Raw genomic sequence first — 19,791 nt, forward strand, 5'->3', positions numbered from 1 at the left:
CATTCTCTCACCAGTTCTCTCAACCCTCCCCTCTCCTCAACCCTTCCCTCTCCTACTGTCTTTTACCTGAAATTTCCGCCGGGCCACAAAGTACTGCATTCTGCGGATCACTTTGACTGCAGCCCTCTGAGCGTGAGACAACCTGAGGGACACAGACAGACACACATACACACACACACAGACAGACAGTCAATATGGCTTCCATCACGCAAAGGGTTAAGTCCGCAGATGTTTCCCCTCCTCCACATGAATGCATCTTGGCCTAAAGATTTTACATTTCTACGACGGTGTGCTCTAATTGGCTCGCGCTGCATTCCATGATGGAGAACGTGTACCATGCAATGGTAAAACACATGTGGCCCCGAGGGTAGGAGAGTCCCACAACACACACACGCACACACGCGCACACACACACGCACACACACACACACACACACAGAGAGAGAGAGAGAGAGAGAGAGAGAGAGAGAGAGAGAGAGAGAGAGAGAGAGAGAGCACACACACACACACACACACGCACACACACACACACACACACACAGAGAGAGAGAGAGAGAGAGAGAGAGAGAGAGAGAGAGAGAGAGAGCGCACACACACACACACACGGACACGCACACGCAAACACACACACATACACACACACACACTCCTTTGGCCAAGTTTTCTTCTACGAATACGGTGCTATGCTGTTGAACTCTAATGCACTTGCAATAAATAGTCTCTCTGTGAATTTAGGCACATGGATAAAAACTGTTATATTTTGTCCCTTGTGCAAATGAAGTCTCTTTGGAAAAACAGAACCCAGCGTGTGTACCGGGAGTCCCAAAGCACGCACGCACACAGGCTCAACTGGCCTCATCTGTGTCAACAAAGGAGAAAAACCACCAGCGCTAGCGCTAAGCTAAACACCATAACAGCACATATTGTACACAGGCTCAGGAGAGAAAGCCTGGAAGACCTGTTTGTTTTACATGATTATGTTATTTTATTTTGCATGATATGTCTTCGCTTCTTTTTGTTTATTATAAAGCAGAAAAAGAGCTCTAGTACAAGATTCACAGAGATGATGTTGTGCACTGTACCGAAGAGCAATGGTCAAAAATGTGGCTGCAATTAAAAGAACACATTGGAAAGCATTTAAAACAGCATGGAGATGCCTTTTCCTTTTTTTGTCAGTTTGTCTATTTCTGGAAATCCAGCACAACAAAAAATCAGTTGATGCTCCAGCAGAACGCTTCTCCAAATGTCTAAATATGATGTCATACAATGTGTGCCACTAAAACTATCTTTGCACAAACTAAAACCTTTATGAAGGTTGAAATAAAATGTAAAATGCAAACAATCCAATCCAAACAACCCTTTTGAACATACATTATAACTGTATATAGAATCTGCTGTAGTCTGCTGAGGTCTACAGACGTCCATTTTGCGTTTTGCGGGCTTCTATTGACATGCAATCACTTTGATTCATTCAACATTCTTTAGTTTTGTTCTTATTTTAGTTGTATTTTTCTAACTTCATAAACTGTATCTTTATTTAACTACATACAGTATGCCATGTATTTATTTATAAGTTAAGTATACATGTATTTTTACTGAAGATGCAGCACTGCATACAAAGAATCATGCATGTCTCATGCTCATTCAGCAAGAACAGAGAATCATTTTTTTCAGTCGAGTATCTCTGGTGCTTCTCACTGACACCATCTTTGCTGTCAGATCAAAGCCAATGCAATCAATTCAATTTGGGAACTTGTTTTCTATCTCTCTATCTTAAACGAGAGAGAAAAGGCGAAAATCTCTGCTTCTGCTTCATGCATGTTTTACTACATGTGACCTTCAGACGTATCTCTGACATCAAAGTGCCGGCTAAGCTGCGGGATGGCGTGTGGAGTGTGTCTCCAGAGATGGAGGATTAGCGGTGAGCGGACGCCACCGGGTTCTTGAACAATCAACAATGTTGAGGAGGAATTCGGCAGAGAGTGACACACATCATAAAATACCAAGGAGATGGAGCGCAGGAACAAAGGAGCCGGAACACAAATAGAGTTGCATCCCACAAGATAAGGGCAAAAAAGAGCCTACTTCACTAAGCATGTGTGTGTGTGTGTGTGTGTGTGTGTGTGTGTATGTGTGTGTGTGTGCGTGCATGCATCTGTGTGTGTGTGTGTGTGTGTGTGTGTGTGTGTGTGTGTGCGTGTGTGTGTGTGTGTGCGTGCATGCATCTGTGTGTGTGTGTGTGTGCGTGCGTGCGTACGTGTGCATTGTTTTGAGTGCCACCCTGTAGTTGGGCCCGGGTTGAAAAAGCCCCCCTCCCCAAACATGGGGCCTTTGTAGAGTCAACAAGTCCCTCTGAGGTCTTAATTAGAGGACAGGACAACAAAAGGACTTAACAGACAATACGCTGACAGGGGACCATAAACCATACGGATCAAAGCTGCAGGCTGCAGACTGACTTTTCTTTTTTCTCTCTGCCTTGCCTCCGTCGTCTATAGAGCCTATACAAGGACATGCAAACAACAATACAAAACCAAAAAGGAGAGCCCCCCCCCCCGATGCCCCTACGACTCCCAAGTGCGAAGAGGAGGATGTGTTTTTGCAGTGCGTCGGAGATTTGAACATAATTGGGAAACAAAACACATGTAGGAAACAAAAAGCATGTGCGGTTTTTAACGTTGTACAGTAACACAACCACCCCCCCCCACACACACACACATACAACACACGCAATTGCTTCACAATGCACACACATGTTCCTCGTGATAAAATAATCACTTTCTTTTTTTTTTCTTCTACCCAGATGCAGGCGGGAACCTTCGGAAACGCCGCAGCGTTCCCACATCTCTCCGTTGACGACGACTCTCACGACACTTGCTGGCGCTGACTCTTTCATTTTCTCCTCTCTTACGTTCTCCTCTCCTCCTTTCCTTTTTTCAGTCTATTTATTTATTTTCTCATCAACGACTGCTGAGCATTCGCCACACAACTCGGCGGTGTCGTAGGGGGGCTCCCCTTGAGTCAGCAAGTCTTTAGTCTCACCCACACCAACTTCAATATCGCTCTTATTGTCCTGCGCCGTATGATCTCAGGGCTAAAGAGGGGCTGTTGTTTTCTCTGGTGAATGCCCAGGGGCTTAGGACCACCGTACCCCCGAGCCTCTATCATCCACAGACACACCATCCTTTCATTAAGGTCAGCTGTGAAAATCGGGTACAGTTGGTACAGAAATGTGTTTGCTCGGTCTTTTGAAACTCATGGCATGCCTCTCCATTGAGAGGTTTCTTGCTTAATACGTTTTCAGGTTGCCCCCGCCCCCCCGTTGGGTCATTTGAGTGCTCAAGCCCCATATTGTCAATGGCAACGCTTCGAGGGGTTAGTCATTGGCACAGGGGACAGGACAGTCAAATATCCTGTGCCTCCTAGCAGCAGTCTGATCTGCAACTTAAATCATAGCACTGAATAAGGAAGGCTTTTAACGCACACATTCACAAGTTACTAGACACGCTAACCGCCATTTCTTACTTTGTTTCAGAGAGGAGTTCAATTGTTATTCACAGGGAGTTCCAACAAATCCTGTACCTCTCGTGTCAAATACAGTTGGTGTTAAACCCGGACGCTGTTTGAATGCGTGCAACCGTTACAGGCCTTCTGCCTGCTTATAGTTACTGGTGAGAGCTGCTATGCTGGGTGTACTGTAGTTGATTATAGTTACTGGTTAGAGCTGCTATGCTGGGTGTACTGTAGTTGATTAGGAGTGAACAACCACTCTCGCTGGGTGTCTGCAGTGTTCATGTCTCCAGCTTTTAGTCAGAGGCAGAACTAGATCAATGGGCCTTGATCACGACATGTTGGGAGACAATAGAGAGATCCGGCGTGGTAACGAGGGTGTAAACAGATCAAAGCCCGAGGAATAAGAGCCGACAACAAAGGAAGAGGGGCGGCTGGCCATGTTTGATGATGTCGTGTCATGTCACGGCAGTGTAGGCGGGGGCGGGGGGATCTGTCTTACATTTCTGTCTCCTCGCAAGAAAGACACATAGAGGAGTGAGCAGCTGTTGATGCTAACATGTTGTACAGTATACACTTGAGGACTATTTTTCTCAATTTCTCTTTCATACACACACACACACAAAGTGTATATATATATATATATATATATATATATATATATATATATATATACTCAAGTGTATATTCAATTATATATATATATATATATATATATATATATATATATATATATATATATATATATATATATATATATATACCGCCACACATTCACAGTCATACATGCACACTCACAAAATAACACAGACATAGACTGACACTAATACACACCCTCAACAACACACACAATCACATTATCTCCACGGTGCCATTCTAAAGGTACAGTACAGCAATTTGTGGTTTGCTGTCTTACTGGATAAAAGCAATTCCCAACAAAGAAAATTGCCTGTCTCTAGAATGACTGGAGAATATATCATTGTGACCTGAGACCCACCCATGTTTAATGAACACACTTTCACAACGTGTTATTACCCTGAAAAACTGAAGAAGAAGAAAAAGAAGAAGAAGTGGGGAAAAAAAGGGAGAAAAGGCATCTCACTCCTGCTAGGAGAGAGGAACTGGAAGCGAACACACTTCTAACACTTACACAGTGTAACCAAGTGAACTGACAGACCTTGGAGCGTGTTGAGGAGTACGGTGGTTGGAGCCAGGAGTTTTTTGGACCAAATCATGAAAAACAATGGGTCCTGGAAATAGTCATTATCACTTTAGATTATCACAACAAAAGTTGTTTTTCCAAGTCAGGTATAATAGGCCTATCTATAGGGCTCAGGGTTTTAACCTCACAGGTCACATGGCCAGAAGGTATGAGATGCTCCAGGCTCCATAGTAAGAGTTTGGGAGGAGCTGATTCTGGAAATGACAGCTGTTGTACATAAGGCCAATAAAAAGATATTGTTGGAGAGGCCCATGGGTAATGACTTGTTCTCCAGGTGCCAGACCTCTCTCCGGGCCAGAGACTGGCTCCTGGCCTACTGTGTGTGTTTGTGTGTGCTTGCGTGCGTGCGTGCATGCATGCGAGCGTGTGTGCATGCATGTGTGTGCGTGCATGTGTTTGTGATAAAGATAGCAAAGGCACTTCAAACAGGAGGCTTATCTATGCATCATTAAAACGATTAAATACACAGTCTGCCTTTTTGACTTGTGATACATTTGACTTGCTAAAATGGCCACCTACTCCACATAATGTAGGGACATTGTCAGGGGCACTGAGTTTTTCTGGTCAGCATAACATAAAGAAAAAAATCCCGGCCCTACTAACGACATATGGGTATGAACTCTGTTGCAGGAAATAATATTCCATAGCTGGTGAGAGAAATAACACGCGAGCAGATCAGCGCACAAACACATTCACGAGGAAATTGCAGACGTGATTTCAGAGGTTACCTAATGAGGTGACTGAACAAAAGAGCTGGCCAGATCAGGGACCTGCCATTGGAGGGGAGGGGAAGGGGAAATGGCTGTGGTTGGTCTAAGGCATAAACACCCGTTTAAATCAGGGTTCAGACACTTCAAAGACTGACTGCACCATATGAGGAAGGGGGAACACCAGCTATGCAAAGCCCACACGCAAAAAAACACACACACACACACACACACACACACACACACACAAGAGCATTAAAGAGCATTCTTTCTATCGCTCATACACAAACACAAACAACACAGACACACACGCACGCACGCACGGACACACACACTCTCCCTCCCTACAATGCCAGCTTGGGCTACATTCTTGAGGAGCGGGGTGCGGGGTGGTGTGTGTGGCTGTGTGATGGGGAGCTCTCTCTCTCTCTCTCTGAGAGGAGGGGTATTGAGTTTCTCCACTGGAGGACGAGCGAGGTGCCGAAGCAGGATTTATAATTCATGAACTAATAGGATTTGGTACTGTTTAGCAGGATTAGGCATGTTAGAGAAAGAATCTATTTATTGCTGCCAGTCAGGGGGTCCCCGGGTAAGAAAAAAAAAAACACACTGGAACCCTTGTTTTTTTAAGCAATTTCTGGGATTACCCTCGATCAGTAAAGTGTCTCCCCTGTTAGTCCCCCATATTGGGATTAAATTGGCTGCTTCTTTCATGGTCCTATGATAATCCGAGCACATGAGCCCAGCATGGGTTGGCAGGTGTGTGTGTGTGTGTGTGTGTGTGTGTGTGTGTGTGTGTGTGTGTGTGTGTGTGTGTGTGTGTGTGTGTGTGAGAGAGAGAGAGAGAGTGAGAGTGTGTGTGTGCATCAGTGTGTGTAGGAACAATTAGTGCCACCTTCTCCCCCCCACTCTATGGAGCATCCACTCTCTGGACCCTGCTGGGATGGGGGGGTGGGGGGGTGGGGGGGGGGCTGACCCCTGCGCTTCCAGAGTTGAGGGCTTCCCTTTCAGGAGCCAGCAGGATTATAAAACCATGCCTCTGTTCAAAGAAGTTATTCTTTCATTTGTGTTTGGTGGGGAACATGGGGGGTTATGGGGTTTCGGGGCTGGCTGACATTAAAGCTTTGTGTTTAATTAGTCATTTTTCTTCTTATCAGGCCTTTTGTTCCCTGCTAGCATGGGGAGGCCTGGTTGGCTTCTCTACAGGAGAGAGAGCGAGAGAGAGAGAGAGAGAGAGAGAGAGAGAGAGAGAGAGAGAGAGAGAGAGAGAGAGAGAGAGAGAGAGAGAGAGAGGGAGGGAGTGATAATGTTGTGTCATATGAGAGTGATAACAACAAATACTGAAAAAGTACCATATTTACTGGGCAATATACACAAATGTGAAATCTTTTTGGGGGGCGGGGGGGGGGGGGGGGGGGGGGTTATTTCCCTTATTAGCTTATTACTATTTGTCTTCACTTTCTGATTTTACTTGACCTGTTTATCTTATGATATCTTATGATAGAAGAGAAAGAGAGAGAGAGAGAGAGAGAGAGAGAGAGAGAGAGAGAGAGAGAGAGAGAGAGTGTGTATGATGTATACAGACATGTGTCTCTGCAGAGAGCGCTGCTCCACGATACACCAGCCAGGTGCTCCCTCTAGCTACCTCCAAAGCTGCATGCAGCGTGAGACACCTGGCCCAGTATGTGTGTATGTGTCTATGTGTCTATGTGTCTATGTGTCTATGTGTCTATGTGTGTATGTGTCTATGTGTCTATGTGTGTATGTGTGTATGTGTCTGTGTCTATGTGTGTACGTGTTAATGTGTGCGCTGTTGTTCTAGAAATCCTCCTCAAGGGTGGAGACTTTACAGCCCTTCACTCCCTCCATTTAACATTAACAGAGTTGCCCATTACTGAGCGTGTGACGGCTTCTCAGTGTGTAAGCGAGACACACCAGCCCTGAGGAAACAGAGAGGAACTGGTGTCGCCTCTCTTTCTATAAGCACCCTGTCAGAGGAGAGGAATAGAGAGAGGGAGAGGGGGAAAGAGAGAGAGAGAGAGAGAGGGAGAGAGAGAGGGAGAGGGGCAAAGAGAGAGAGAGAGGGAGAGAGATCGAGAGGGAGAGAGAGAGAGAGAGGGAGAGAGAGCGAGAGAGAGAGAGAGAGAGAGAGAGAGAGGGAGAGAGAGAGAGAGAGAAAGAGAGAGAGAGAGAGAGCGAGAGAGAGAGAGAGAGCGAGAGAGAGAGAGAGAGAGAGAGAGAGAGAGAGAGAGAGAGAGAGAGAGGGAGGAAAGGGGGAGCGACAATAAAAGAAAGAAAGGGCTCCTGACAGTGAGCACTTATCTCTTCCCCGGGGCCCTGGAGGTGAGGAGGCCATCCTAGGCCCCATCAGGAGCCCTCAGCCACCAGAGTCATCCATCATACACACACACACACACACACACACGCACACAAGCTAGCCAGACACACGCACACACACACACACACACACACACACACACGCACAAGCTAGCCAGACACACGCACACACATACACACGCTAGCTAGACACACGCACACACACACACACACACACACATGCTAGCCAGACACACGCACACACACACACACACACACACACACACACACACACACGTCGACAGATTTATATTCATATCAATTTCCACATGAAGGTTTGGCAGAGGCTTCCAGTGACACATATTGACAACATACCAGCAACATACACAAGAGTTTCAATGTCTATATCTGTAAATATGTTATAATTCTTTTCTTTTTTTAAATCAACACTTCTGCTATCTGTTTCAAATTAAAAACGGTATTAAAATACTGTAGTCATAGCAGAAACTCCAGGTAGGCTATAGTTATATTATATTATGTTAAGTTAAAAAGAACATCAGGTGAAGGGCAGTATTTTTACGGTGATCTCTCTCTCTCTTTCTCTCTCAATTAAATCTTCTATTAGAATTGGGCTGTATTGGTGTTCTGCCTTTCAGGCAGCTGTTTTTTGTTTTCTTGCTTTAGCGCCACCTACTGGTCACTGAGGTTAACTCATTTGAATCACATGTTAACAGGAAGTAGAAAGTATAATTATTTTAACAGCAAATCTCTCAGATAGAAAGCTGCACTCCTGCATCTGCTGCCATCTGTGTTGTTAACACTAGAACAGCCGTGCCTTTTTTACCTACTAAAAGCGCCGCCTCTTTACAATGCTAAGCTGCTATTTACACACAATGACCACTAGTTGGCCGCTTGTAAATTAGCCTGCTTCATACACAGACTGCAAAATAGCTTTATACTAGCTTACCCTGATTTTGAAAATGTAAGGATACTAGGTAGTAGAACGCACATCTAGGAAAAGTCATGAAAGGAGGGTCCTGAAATGTTATCGAGTGCAAAGATATACAAAACATTTGTACTCACATGGCTGATTAAGTGTTAAAGTGCCTCTGAAGCATTGTCTGTAAGTAGAAATGTTCATAAACACTACATACTTTCATATCCGAGGCTATTTTGAGTAGATGGGTTTAATGTTCACTTTACGTACATGCTGTGTAGATGAAAAGCTTGGTTCTAAAGGTTAGCTACTTTTAGCTGGTTAGCAGTACATATTGAGCTATGTATTCTACTATGTATTCTAGTATTGTTTATCTTACTATCTATGTTTGGTGACGTTGCTATTGATTATATGGATTTATTTAGTACTATTTAGTATGTTAACACTTATTTAGTACGTAAGCACTGCATACTACTGTATTGTATTTTTGTGTCAATAGTAATTTAACTGTTCTGTATTATTTACAGTTTCACTCCACTTTGTACCGCATACTCTTGAGTCGGCATTAAACTTGGAGCCGGAGCAGTATTTCCTGACTCACATGTGTTATTGAAGGGAGTTTGGCTGCTGTCTAACTGTGGTTACTAACACCTCAAGGAGGACAGTACAATTGGCAAGGGAAACATTATGTTTACAATGCCAAAGCAAGTGTGAAGATAAAAAAAGAAGAAAAAAAGAATGTAATGTACAACTAGAATAAAGAACTTATTAAACAGAGTGTGTATATATATAGTATACAGGTAAATAAAGATAACTTTATTTAAAAGTTAAAAAAGAAAAGTGAAAGTTAAAACAGTTTAAGAAATATATAAATACAAAGAAATGAGAACTGTGTAAACAAGTCTCTCTCTCTCTCTCCCTCTCTCTCCTCTCTCTCTCTCTCTCTCTCTCTCTCTCTCTCTCTCTCTCTCTCTCTCTCTCTCTCTCTCTCTCTCTCTCTCTAGTGGCTATAGTGGCAAGACAAACGGACAGCACTTCTGATTCAGCATAAACTGAACCCAGAACATCTGCTTACACAGTTTTAGATTTGGTTGGTGCCTATAATGTAATGTCCCCTCTTAATAAATTAGATAATTCTCGATAAGCCCACCTCTGGAAACCTGTAGAACAGAAACCCCAAATCCCTCGTGGAAATGGCTTTTAAACTGAGCCAGGCCAAGTGAAGAGGGATTGCTGTATATTTTGTATTTATTTTTTATTAGTACCGGTAGTATTTTTTATTTTATTTTATTTTTTACAATTGAGCACATGTCTAAACTAAATATAAATGGCATTTATATGGCATTTAAGTGAAATGAAACATGATATTATTGATGGACATTATCAAAGCAAACTCCAAGTAGCAGCAGAAACAGTGTCTGTACCCACCCCCGCGCTGCTGAGGTAGAGGTAGCGTTATAAAAACTATTTCAAGACAAATACTTCATAGAGAAATGTTACACCCCAATAGAGAGAGTCATTCAAAACAAAGCTGCTCACAATATGATGATAACCTCACAACTGGACACAGGAAAAGAGAAAGAGCTTCTTTTTTTTCTTTTCTAAAAATCACAGTATTTAAATTAGGAGCTGTTGATAAGGAGACCCAACCACAATCAATGTTATTACATCAAAACTGATGACATCACAGCTTTGACACCTCAAGACATTCCACAGTGCCCACAGCCATTTTCCTTCCGGAGGATGGTAAACTTAAGAAGATTGAAGCAAAATTGAAATTCTGCCACTATACACACACAACACAAGCACATAGACAGACACACAAATACTGTATGTATGTGCTCAACAAGGCAGACGTTAGCCTAGCCTATTTTCTGTCAGACTCTACAACTTCTCCCTCTCTCTCTCTCTCTCTCTCCCCCTCTTTGTCTCAGAGGAAAACTGATATTGTTATTGAATCAGTTAAAATTGGCTGCAGAAGAGGGCAGGAGAACCAGGAGAGAACCAGGAGAGAACCAGGAGAGACCCAGGAGAGAACCAGGAGAGACCCAGGAGAACCAGGAGAGACCCAGGAGAGACCCAGGAGAGACCCAGGAGAACCAGGAGAACCAGGAGAGACCCAGGGGAGACCCAGGAGAGACCCAGGAGAACCAGGAGAACCAGGAGAGAACCAGGAGAACAGGAGAGACCCAGGAGAACCAGGAGAGACCCAGGAGAGAACCAGGAGAACCAGGAGAGACCCAGGAGAACCAGGAGAGACCCAGGAGAGAACCAGGAGAGAACCAGGAGAACAGGAGAGACCCAGGAGAACCAGGAGAGACCCAGGAGAACCAGGAGAGACCCAGGAGAGAACCAGGAGAACCAGGAGAGACCCAGGAGAGACCCAGGAGAACCAGGAGAACCAGGAGAGACCCAGGAGAGAACCAGGAGAACCAGGAGAACTAGGAGACCCAGGAGAACCAGGAGAACCAGGAGAGAACCAGGAGACCCAGGAGAACCAGGAGAACCAGGAGAGAACCAGGAGAACCAGGAGAACCAGGAGAGAACAGGAGAGACCCAGGAGAGACCCAGGAGAGAACAGGAGAGACCCAGGAGAGACCCAGGAGAACCAGGAGAACCAGGAGAGACCCAGGAGAACCAGGAGACCCAGGAGAGACCCAGGAGAACCAGGAGAACCAGGAGAGAACCAGGAGAGACCCAGGAGAACCAGGAGAACCAGGAGAGAACCAGGAGAACCAGGAGAACCAGGAGAGAACAGGGGAGACCCAGGAGAGAACACGCACACACACACACACACACACACACACACGACAGTGTGTAATTAGACTAGTAGCAGGAGCCGCAGTGCCACTCCACCAGACAAGGTGCCAGAGATAGGAGCAGAGGTAGGAGCAGAGATAGGAGCAGAGATAGGAGCAGAGATAGGAGCAGAGATAGGAGCAGAGATAGGAGCAGAGATAGGAGCAGAGATAGGAGCAGAGATAGGAGCAGAGATAGGAGCAGAGATAGGAGCAGAGAGAGGAGCAGAGATAGGAGCAGAGATAGGAGCAGAGATAGGAGCAGAGTTTGTGGACTCATCTAGGGATGTGTTGAGAGTGACAGAGGTGGGGTTTACACTAACGATTCCTTTTGTATGACAAAAACACAAATCTGAATTGGTACCACCTGTAGATGGTTTCAATGAATAATTAGTAAACATACTGTTTTCCTAAATGACATTCCAAATATATTGCTTAAATATATGACTTCACAATAAAACTAAATGTCGTGGACCTCTGAATAACTTCTGGAGAAAAAATATGGTTTCTGTATGGTCAATTAAAAGATCTGACTGAGTGTGTGGACATTGTTGAGAATAATGAGTGTACAACTTGTGTTCATTTAGACGTCTCTCTACATTCTGGGGAGTTGAACACTCAAGGAAGGCCTTTCCCTTCCTGTAAGAGACGTGCCAAGAACTGTGGCGCAGATGATTATGATTGGTGCAGCAAGAGGAGTGACCTCATCAGGGAGGAAACTTCTATAAATGTTTGTCCCGCCCCACGTGGGAGGCTTTTCTGACTCTGCTTTCTCTCCGAGCACATGTACTTTGCTTAATACAGTAAAAGGCCTCATTTGAGCCAACTGATTTAAGCTCTTTGTGCTTTTATATTACTGCTAAATCTACGAAGAATCAATTCAATCCACAACACTTTGTGGATCCGAGAAAACAAAGCCAAAATAAATATATAGTATGGAGACTGAGAAAGGTGGAGAACTGCTATCCTACTCTATGGTGCGTACACTACCAAAGAGCTGAGGTTGCAGTGAAAAGCCCTAACTTTCCAAAGCCCTAACGAGGAGAGGATATACCATTACAGGTAAAGAGATATGGTAGATGAGTTAGAGCCAAAACACCAAAGACTGCAGTTTGGAACTGACGTCCTGAGAGGGGGAGGAAATCACTGTGAACAGGCTAGGTAACACGCAGCTCTCCCTTTTTCTATCCCATGTCACTCTTTAACTGTCACACTCTGCCTGTAATATAGAGTGAGGGAGACAAGTAAAAGGAAGAAGAAAGACTAAAGTTGTAAGAGAGAGAGAGAGAGAGAGAGAGAGAGAGAGAGAGAGAGAGAGAGAGAGAGAGAGAGGAGAGAGGTGGGGGGTGGGTGGGGGCAAAAGAGAAAAAGGGCAATCAAAAGAGAGACAAAAATGAGGGTGGAAGAGTGCAATAAAGAGAAAAGGCAACAGAAGGAGAGAGGAATAGAGAGAGAGAGACAAGCAGACCAGACCAGACCATGCAGGGATCAGAAAGTGCAGTAGTAGAGGGGGGGGTGGCAGTTTTTTTTTTTTACTGCATTTGAACTGTCTGAGAAGAGCATGTCTTGGCAGACAGCTAATTTCTATGTGTTCTGGTCGTTCTCCACTATTATAATTAACACTCTGGCTCAGCCTGTCTGTAATTATAGAGGCTTGTCAGAGAGACAGACAGAGACAGCGACAGAGAGTGTGTGAATGGGTTTGTCTCTGCTTCACTCACTCACTCCAAGTCTTTTGACTCAGCCAGTCAGGTCAGACAGAGGCCTACGCTACACGGAGGAATCTCAAGGGCTTTACACACTAACGGGCCGATCCGAACTACACTGAGCTGGCTCAGATATTGAATTTAATTGAATTCCCGTCACTTATTATCCATTCCAGGACTGTTACAGCAACTGTGGTCGGATAACGTGACCAGACCAGCACAGTACAGCTCGGTGTTGTGGTGTGATTAGGGTATCAGAGCAGGGGGAAAAAAGAATAAAAAGTAGTCCCTCAAAACATGATCCGAGGTGTCTCCATGTGCCTCAGGGCAACCCCTACCAAGAACAGTGGTCTTCGTCGTCCTTCATCACGTGATCTGAGGGCAGTCCATTGGTCCGTCCCACGGCAGGCACTTGTCAGGGAGAAGGTGGAGAGCAGTGATGTACTGTAGCAGCATAATGTCTAACCCTCTCAGGTCAGGAGTTGTTACAGACGTGGTGTTTCTGCGGGATCAGGTGACTGAGCACGGAGAGTTCACAGCCCCAGAAAGAGATGAAAGATGATCGGTGTGTTTTAGGAGCAGAGATAGGAGCAGAGGTAGGAGCAGAGATAGGAGCAGAGATAGGAGCAGAGATAGGAGCAGAGACAGGAGCAGAGATAGGAGCAGAGATAGGAGCAGAGACAGGAGCAGAGATAGGAGCAGAGATAGGAGCAGAGATAGGAGCAGAGATAGGAGCAGAGATAGGAGCAGAGACAGGAGCAGAGATAGGAGCAGAGATAGGAGCAGAGATCAGGAGCAGAGATAGGAGCAGAGATAGGAGCAGAGATAGGAGCAGAGATAGGAGCAGAGATAGGAGCAGAGATAGGAGCAGAGTTTGTGGACGGGCTGGGCCAGGCTAAGCATAGTGGCATGAGAGACCTCTCTCATCTAGGGATGTGTTGAGAGTGACAGAGAGGTGGGGTTTACACTAACCATTCCTTTTGGATGACAAAAACACAAATCTGAATTGGTACCACCTGTAGATGGTTTCAATGAATAATTAGTAAACATACTGTAAGTATTCCTAAATGACATTCAAATATATTGCTTAAATAAATATATTCACAATAAAACAAAATCTCTGAATAACTTCTGGAGAAAAATATGGTTTCCGTATGGTCAATTAAAAGATCTGACTGAGTGTGGACAGTGTTGAGAATAATGAGTGTACAACTTGTGTTCATTTAGACGTCTCTCTCTACATTCTGGGGAATTGAACACTCAAGGAAGGCCTTTCCCTTCCTGTAAGAGATGTGCCAAGAACTGTGGCGCAGATGATTATGATTGGTTGAGCAAGAGGAGTGACCTCATCAGGGAGGAGACTTCTATAAATGTTTGTCCCGCCCCACGTGGGAGGCTTTTTTGACTCTGCTTTCTCTCGGAGCACATGTACTTTGCTTAATAAAAGGCCTCATTTGAGCCAACTGATTTAAGCTCTTTGTGCTTTTATATTACTGCTAAATCTACGAAGAATCAATTCAATCCACAACACTTGTGATCCGAGAAAACAAAGCCAAAATAAATATATAGTATGGAGACTGAGAAAGGTGGAGAACTGCTATCCTACTCTATGGTGCGTACACTACCAAAGAGCTGAGGTTGCAGTGAAAAGCCCTAACTTTCCAAAGCCCTAACGAGGAGAGGATATACCATTACAGGTAAAGAGATATGGTAGATGAGTTAGAGCCAAAACACCAAAGACTGCAGTTTGGAACTGACGTCCTGAGAGGGGGAGGAAATCACTGTGAACAGGCTAGGTAACACACAGCTCTCCCTTTTTCTATCCCATGTCACTCTTTAACTGTCACACTCTGCCTGTAATATAGAGTGAGATAGACAAGTAAAAGGAAGAAGAAAGACTAAAGTTGTAAGAGAGAGAGAGAGAGAGAGAGAGAGAGAGAGAGAGAGAGAGAGAGAGAGAGAGGGAGAGAGGTGGGGGGTGGGTGGGGGCAAAAGAGAAAAAGGGCAATCAAAAGAGAGACAAAAATGAGGGTGGAAGAGTGCAATAAAGAGAAAAGGCAACAGAAGGACAGAGGAATAGAGAGAGAGAGACAAGCAGACCAGACCAGACCATGCAGGGATCAGAAAGTGCAGTTTTTTTACTGCATTTGAACTGTCTGAGAAGAGCTTGTCTTGGCAGACAGCTAATTTCTATGTGTTCTGGTCGTTCTCCACTATTATAATTAACACTCTGGCTCAGCCTGTCTGTAATTATAGAGGCTTGTCAGAGAGACAGACAGAGACAGCGACAGAGAGTGTGTGAATGGGTTTGTCTCTGCTTCACTCACTCACTCCAAGTCTTTGACTCAGCCAGTCAGGTCAGACAGAGGCCTACACTACACGGAGGAATCTCAAGGGCTTTACACACTACCGGGCCGATCCGAACTACACTGAGCTGGCTCAGATATTGAATTTAATTGAATTCACGTCACTTATTATCCATTCCAGGACTGTTACAGCAACTGTGGTCGGATAACGTGACCAGACCAGCACAGTACAGCTCGGTGTTGTGGTGTGATTAGGGTATCAGAGCAGGGGGAAAAAAGAATAAAAAGTAGTCCCTCAAAACATGATCCGAGGTGTCTCCATGTGCCTCAGGGCAACCCCTACCAAGAACAGTGGTCTTCGTCGTCCTTCATCACGTGATCTGAGGGCAGTCCATTGGTCCGTCCCACGGCAGGCACTTGTCAGGGAGAAGGTGGAGAGTAGTGATGTACTGTAGCAGCATAATGTCTAACCCTCTCAGGTCAGGAGTTGTTACAGACGTGGTGTTTCTGCTGGATCAGGTGACTGAGCACGGAGAGTTCACAGCCCCAGAAAGAGATGAAAGATGATCGGTGTGTTTTCTACAGTCAGCAGGTCTGCGATCAGGGAAATTGACCTCCCTTACGTTTCTGTGTGATGTGAGATCTGAGAAGAGGAGTGTGTCAGGCTGCATTACCGACCGGCGCCTTGACCTTCGGCCTCGTACAAAGAAACTAGGCCGCACATTTTTTTTTTCTGTGTTTTTAAAATGTTCCCCAAAAGCGGACCGTCCAAAAGCCCTGATGCTGCGATTGGGCTCCGAGAGACATGTAATCTAATTTGGGCATAGGAACAAACAATACAAAGAACATTCCAGGACAATGTTGAAAACAAATCGGCTGCCAACAACAAGAACACAGTGTCCAATTCATAAGCCGGCTCTGATAAAAAAATAATTCCTAATCCAAACACAAACACCAACAAAATCGCATTCTACTGTATATTTATTTTTATAAGACTTGGATTTATGTACACAGCACAGTATGTGTTATGTTTTCTATTTACATTATTATCAACTGTACGTAAATAGAAAACCCCTCGTATGCAAGAACCCCTCGTATGCAAGAAGTGTACTAAAAATGTTCAAAGAGACTTAAAAGCTGATATACTGGCACATTTCCCTACACCTGTCTTGAGAAGCTATTTTCACGGACCTTACTATGCTGCACTTGTATGCAGATGTGAGCGCAAAAATAGGTTGACACACCGTATTTAAATAACTTGTTTGCATCACTCATAGAATGGACTGTGACTAGGAAGGGGAAATTCAGGTCCGAAAACTTCACATCAAATGAAATAACTTATTTGAGAAACTTAACAATTGAAAACAAAGATTTACTAAACAGTGCATCATCAAAAGAGAAAATCAAGCAAGGAATCACCGACTAAATAAAGGCTACATTGCCCATCCAAAACACTTAATAAAAAAGGTTGCTCATTTAAAATGAAGAGCTCAAGATAAACATTCAAAGGAACGTGGCACCGGTGGGGGACGGGAGGCGAGCGAAACCCTGGATGAACGCGAGGACAAGGCTTTACAAGTGGTGAACCAAGTGGCCGGCAATGGCCTGGGTACGGAGGAGTCACTCAACATCCAGATGGATAATACGTAAGTGCCGTCTTTTAAATGTTGGTTATTTTCATTTAACCTCATTCACATGCTCATGCTAGGAGACACGAGGCCAGGGCCATGAGTTCACCACGTCTCTCCACAGACCAGCTGGCCTAGCGCCACACCAGGGAACATTCGCTGACAGCCTCGCAAATGGCATTTACTTTAGTTGCCATAACACCTCAGTCTGAGATCAGCTGATTCCTCCCAAAACCAATTCAAGTAATCTGGAGCGTGATATGAAGCTGAACGCTTGTGTCAGCGATGTTTACACTGCTCCAAAGATGAGGAGAACAAGGGAATGAGAGGATGGGGAGGAGGGGAGGGTGAGAAAAAGAAGAAGTGTGGGATTCATCCCTTGGTTTTCAAAGGAGGGTTATGAGCGGTTCTCTCAAATGAGTCTCTGGGAACAGGGTGCCGCGGAGCCGTAATTGGAGGCTTGTCCTGGGCCAATTTTTCAGGGCAAATTATCAACGCATGGGTTGGATTGCTGGGACACATTGTGAAGGTAGGAACAGTGGGGGCTTTGAGGGGCCTGCGTGACGTGCTAATAGAATCATTTACTGCGCTAGGATAATGACAGCCTGTGATGGATGATGCATCTGCTGCCGCCACTAATGTTAGCACATTCGTTAGGCCTCGCTAAAGGGGAGAGTGGTGCTACCAAGATGTGTGTGTGAGTATGTGTGTGTGTGTGTGTGTGTGTGTGTGTGTGTGTGTGTGTGTGTGTGTGTGTGTTTGAGAGCCAGGCAAAGGCAGTGACACAGAGGCCTCTGTCCACAGACAGACACCTGGCTCAGACCAGGTGGGTAACAAACTCAGGTTGCTTTTGGATGGCGTGAGATGAGGTATAGTATCTCCGTCTACCTTCTAAGCCCTCTGTCATGTCATTCATACTACGATTTTGCTTTATAGCAAATGTAAATATATACGTTTTTGGTCTAGTGGTTGTTTTCAGTAATGCTTATGCTTTAATATTCTCGTTGCTATATCTGTGGAGATTCTGATTGGTTGATGATTGGTAATATTTCTTGCATTCCAGTATTATTCCACTTCAGGTCAGGAGCTCTATCCTTTTGTCACATGTTGTGCCTTGGAGAGCTTTGCTTGTAAGTTAATAATTATTTCTGATTATTCTTTTCAAAATGTGCAGAGAGATCTGACTCGTGTTGCTATGACTTTTGGTTTAGATACTTATTCAAGTTTTTAAACTATACACATTTGAAAGTGCACTTTTTAACTCTGGAAACCAAAAGCTATTTTGAATCACTGCTGCTCTTACACCTTTTAAACTATTCACACCAATCCAACTGTAAAATGTGCCAAAACTCAAAACGATCAACATTGATAAAAGCTCTCTGATACCTATTAAACTATTCAGCATTTTGTAATTCCCAAAACTCAGTTTACATAATGGAATTTTAGGCCAACATTTTGTGACTCCTTTGTTACTGCAACTGCCATGGAACTTTACAGACAATAAAATGTCTTCAATAAAAACAGCATGAGAAGTGCAGCACTCGTTCTTAGAATGATTAGAAAACAATGCAATCTCTTGGCAACAAGTTCTACCCCAATAAAACCACCTTACTCTCGCTCGCTATCTATATTACCTTAATAATCCTCTTATATTCTCCCATCTCTCTGGTTATCCTACCATCTGACTACCGGCACCCTTTTCTCATTTGTTTTTCAACTTCCCAGCCATACTCCTTTCTACACTCATACTCTTTCTATCTATCTTTCAACTGTCTCTCATCTATCTGCCTATATCCTACCCTTTGACCATCTTTTATCCATTGGTCCATCCTACTATTGCTAGCGAAAAATTAGCTACACTAATTAGCTACACTATTAGCTACACTAATTAGATATCACCCAAAAGCTATCTTGCTGGTTAACTTTGTCTCTAGGTAGCTAGCTATGCCTTTTATAAATAGACTAACTAGACATTATGATACCATTCAATCTAATCTAAAAATATATCTAGCATTGACATTCATTAACTCAGGAGCATGTGGCAGCGTGACTGAAAGCTGCTGCACCGTGTTTTGAAGTAAACAGCATTAACATTAATTCTGCCTCTGACTTTCTAGGTACGACAGACATCTGTCAATTGAAATATCTGTCATGTGAAATACAAAAAATATGTAATATAATAATATCGTAATCTAATACTGTGATGAATGTGTTTTGAAGTATGGTTCGTTTTGGGAACATAAGGTAAACTAATTTACCCATCAAATGAGGTAAGTGATCATGTGGATTGTGGCGCCATAAAGTATTATAGATTTAATCTACTGGGTTGCCTCAGGTCACAGTTTGGATTAGTAATGTAAAAATACCATGGCGTCAAAGTAGAGATTATCATGTTTTTTTCTTTCAGATTGGTTTCAACATTTAAAAAGTAGAAAATGGATATAATTTCCAAATAAAGCACTCATGTTTAGTATCGGTCGACAATCCATTGCATGCAATAACTGCCAGAAGTCTGCGACTTCTTATATTTATATGTATTTATTACTTTTGCATGATGTTGGTTTGCACTGTCTTGTCCTGTCTTGCACCTGTCCTGCTGTAAACTGTGCTCCATTGTCCCAAACCAAATTCCTAACATGTTTATATGTCATGGCAATAAAGTCT

The 19,791-nt window shown here is 44.0% G+C and overlaps 1 protein-coding gene across 1 annotated transcript in view; it reads right to left on the reverse strand.

Moving 5' to 3' along the window:
• The window catches only part of kcnq1.2 (potassium voltage-gated channel, KQT-like subfamily, member 1.2), a gene marked incomplete at both ends in the record, with an annotated part of 167,417 nt that overhangs the window by 60,322 nt on the left and 87,304 nt on the right, over positions 1–19,791 (reverse strand). Inside the window, one exon of the mRNA XM_080544662.1 lies at positions 67–142. Within this exon, the coding sequence (XP_080400788.1) occupies positions 67–142 (76 nt within the window). The remainder of the gene's footprint in view (positions 1–66; positions 143–19,791) is intronic.

The sequence above is a fragment of the Nansenia antarctica genome (assembly GCF_963989245.1).
Source record: "Nansenia antarctica genome assembly, chromosome: 14".
Classification (NCBI taxonomy): Eukaryota; Metazoa; Chordata; class Actinopteri; order Argentiniformes; family Microstomatidae; genus Nansenia; species Nansenia antarctica.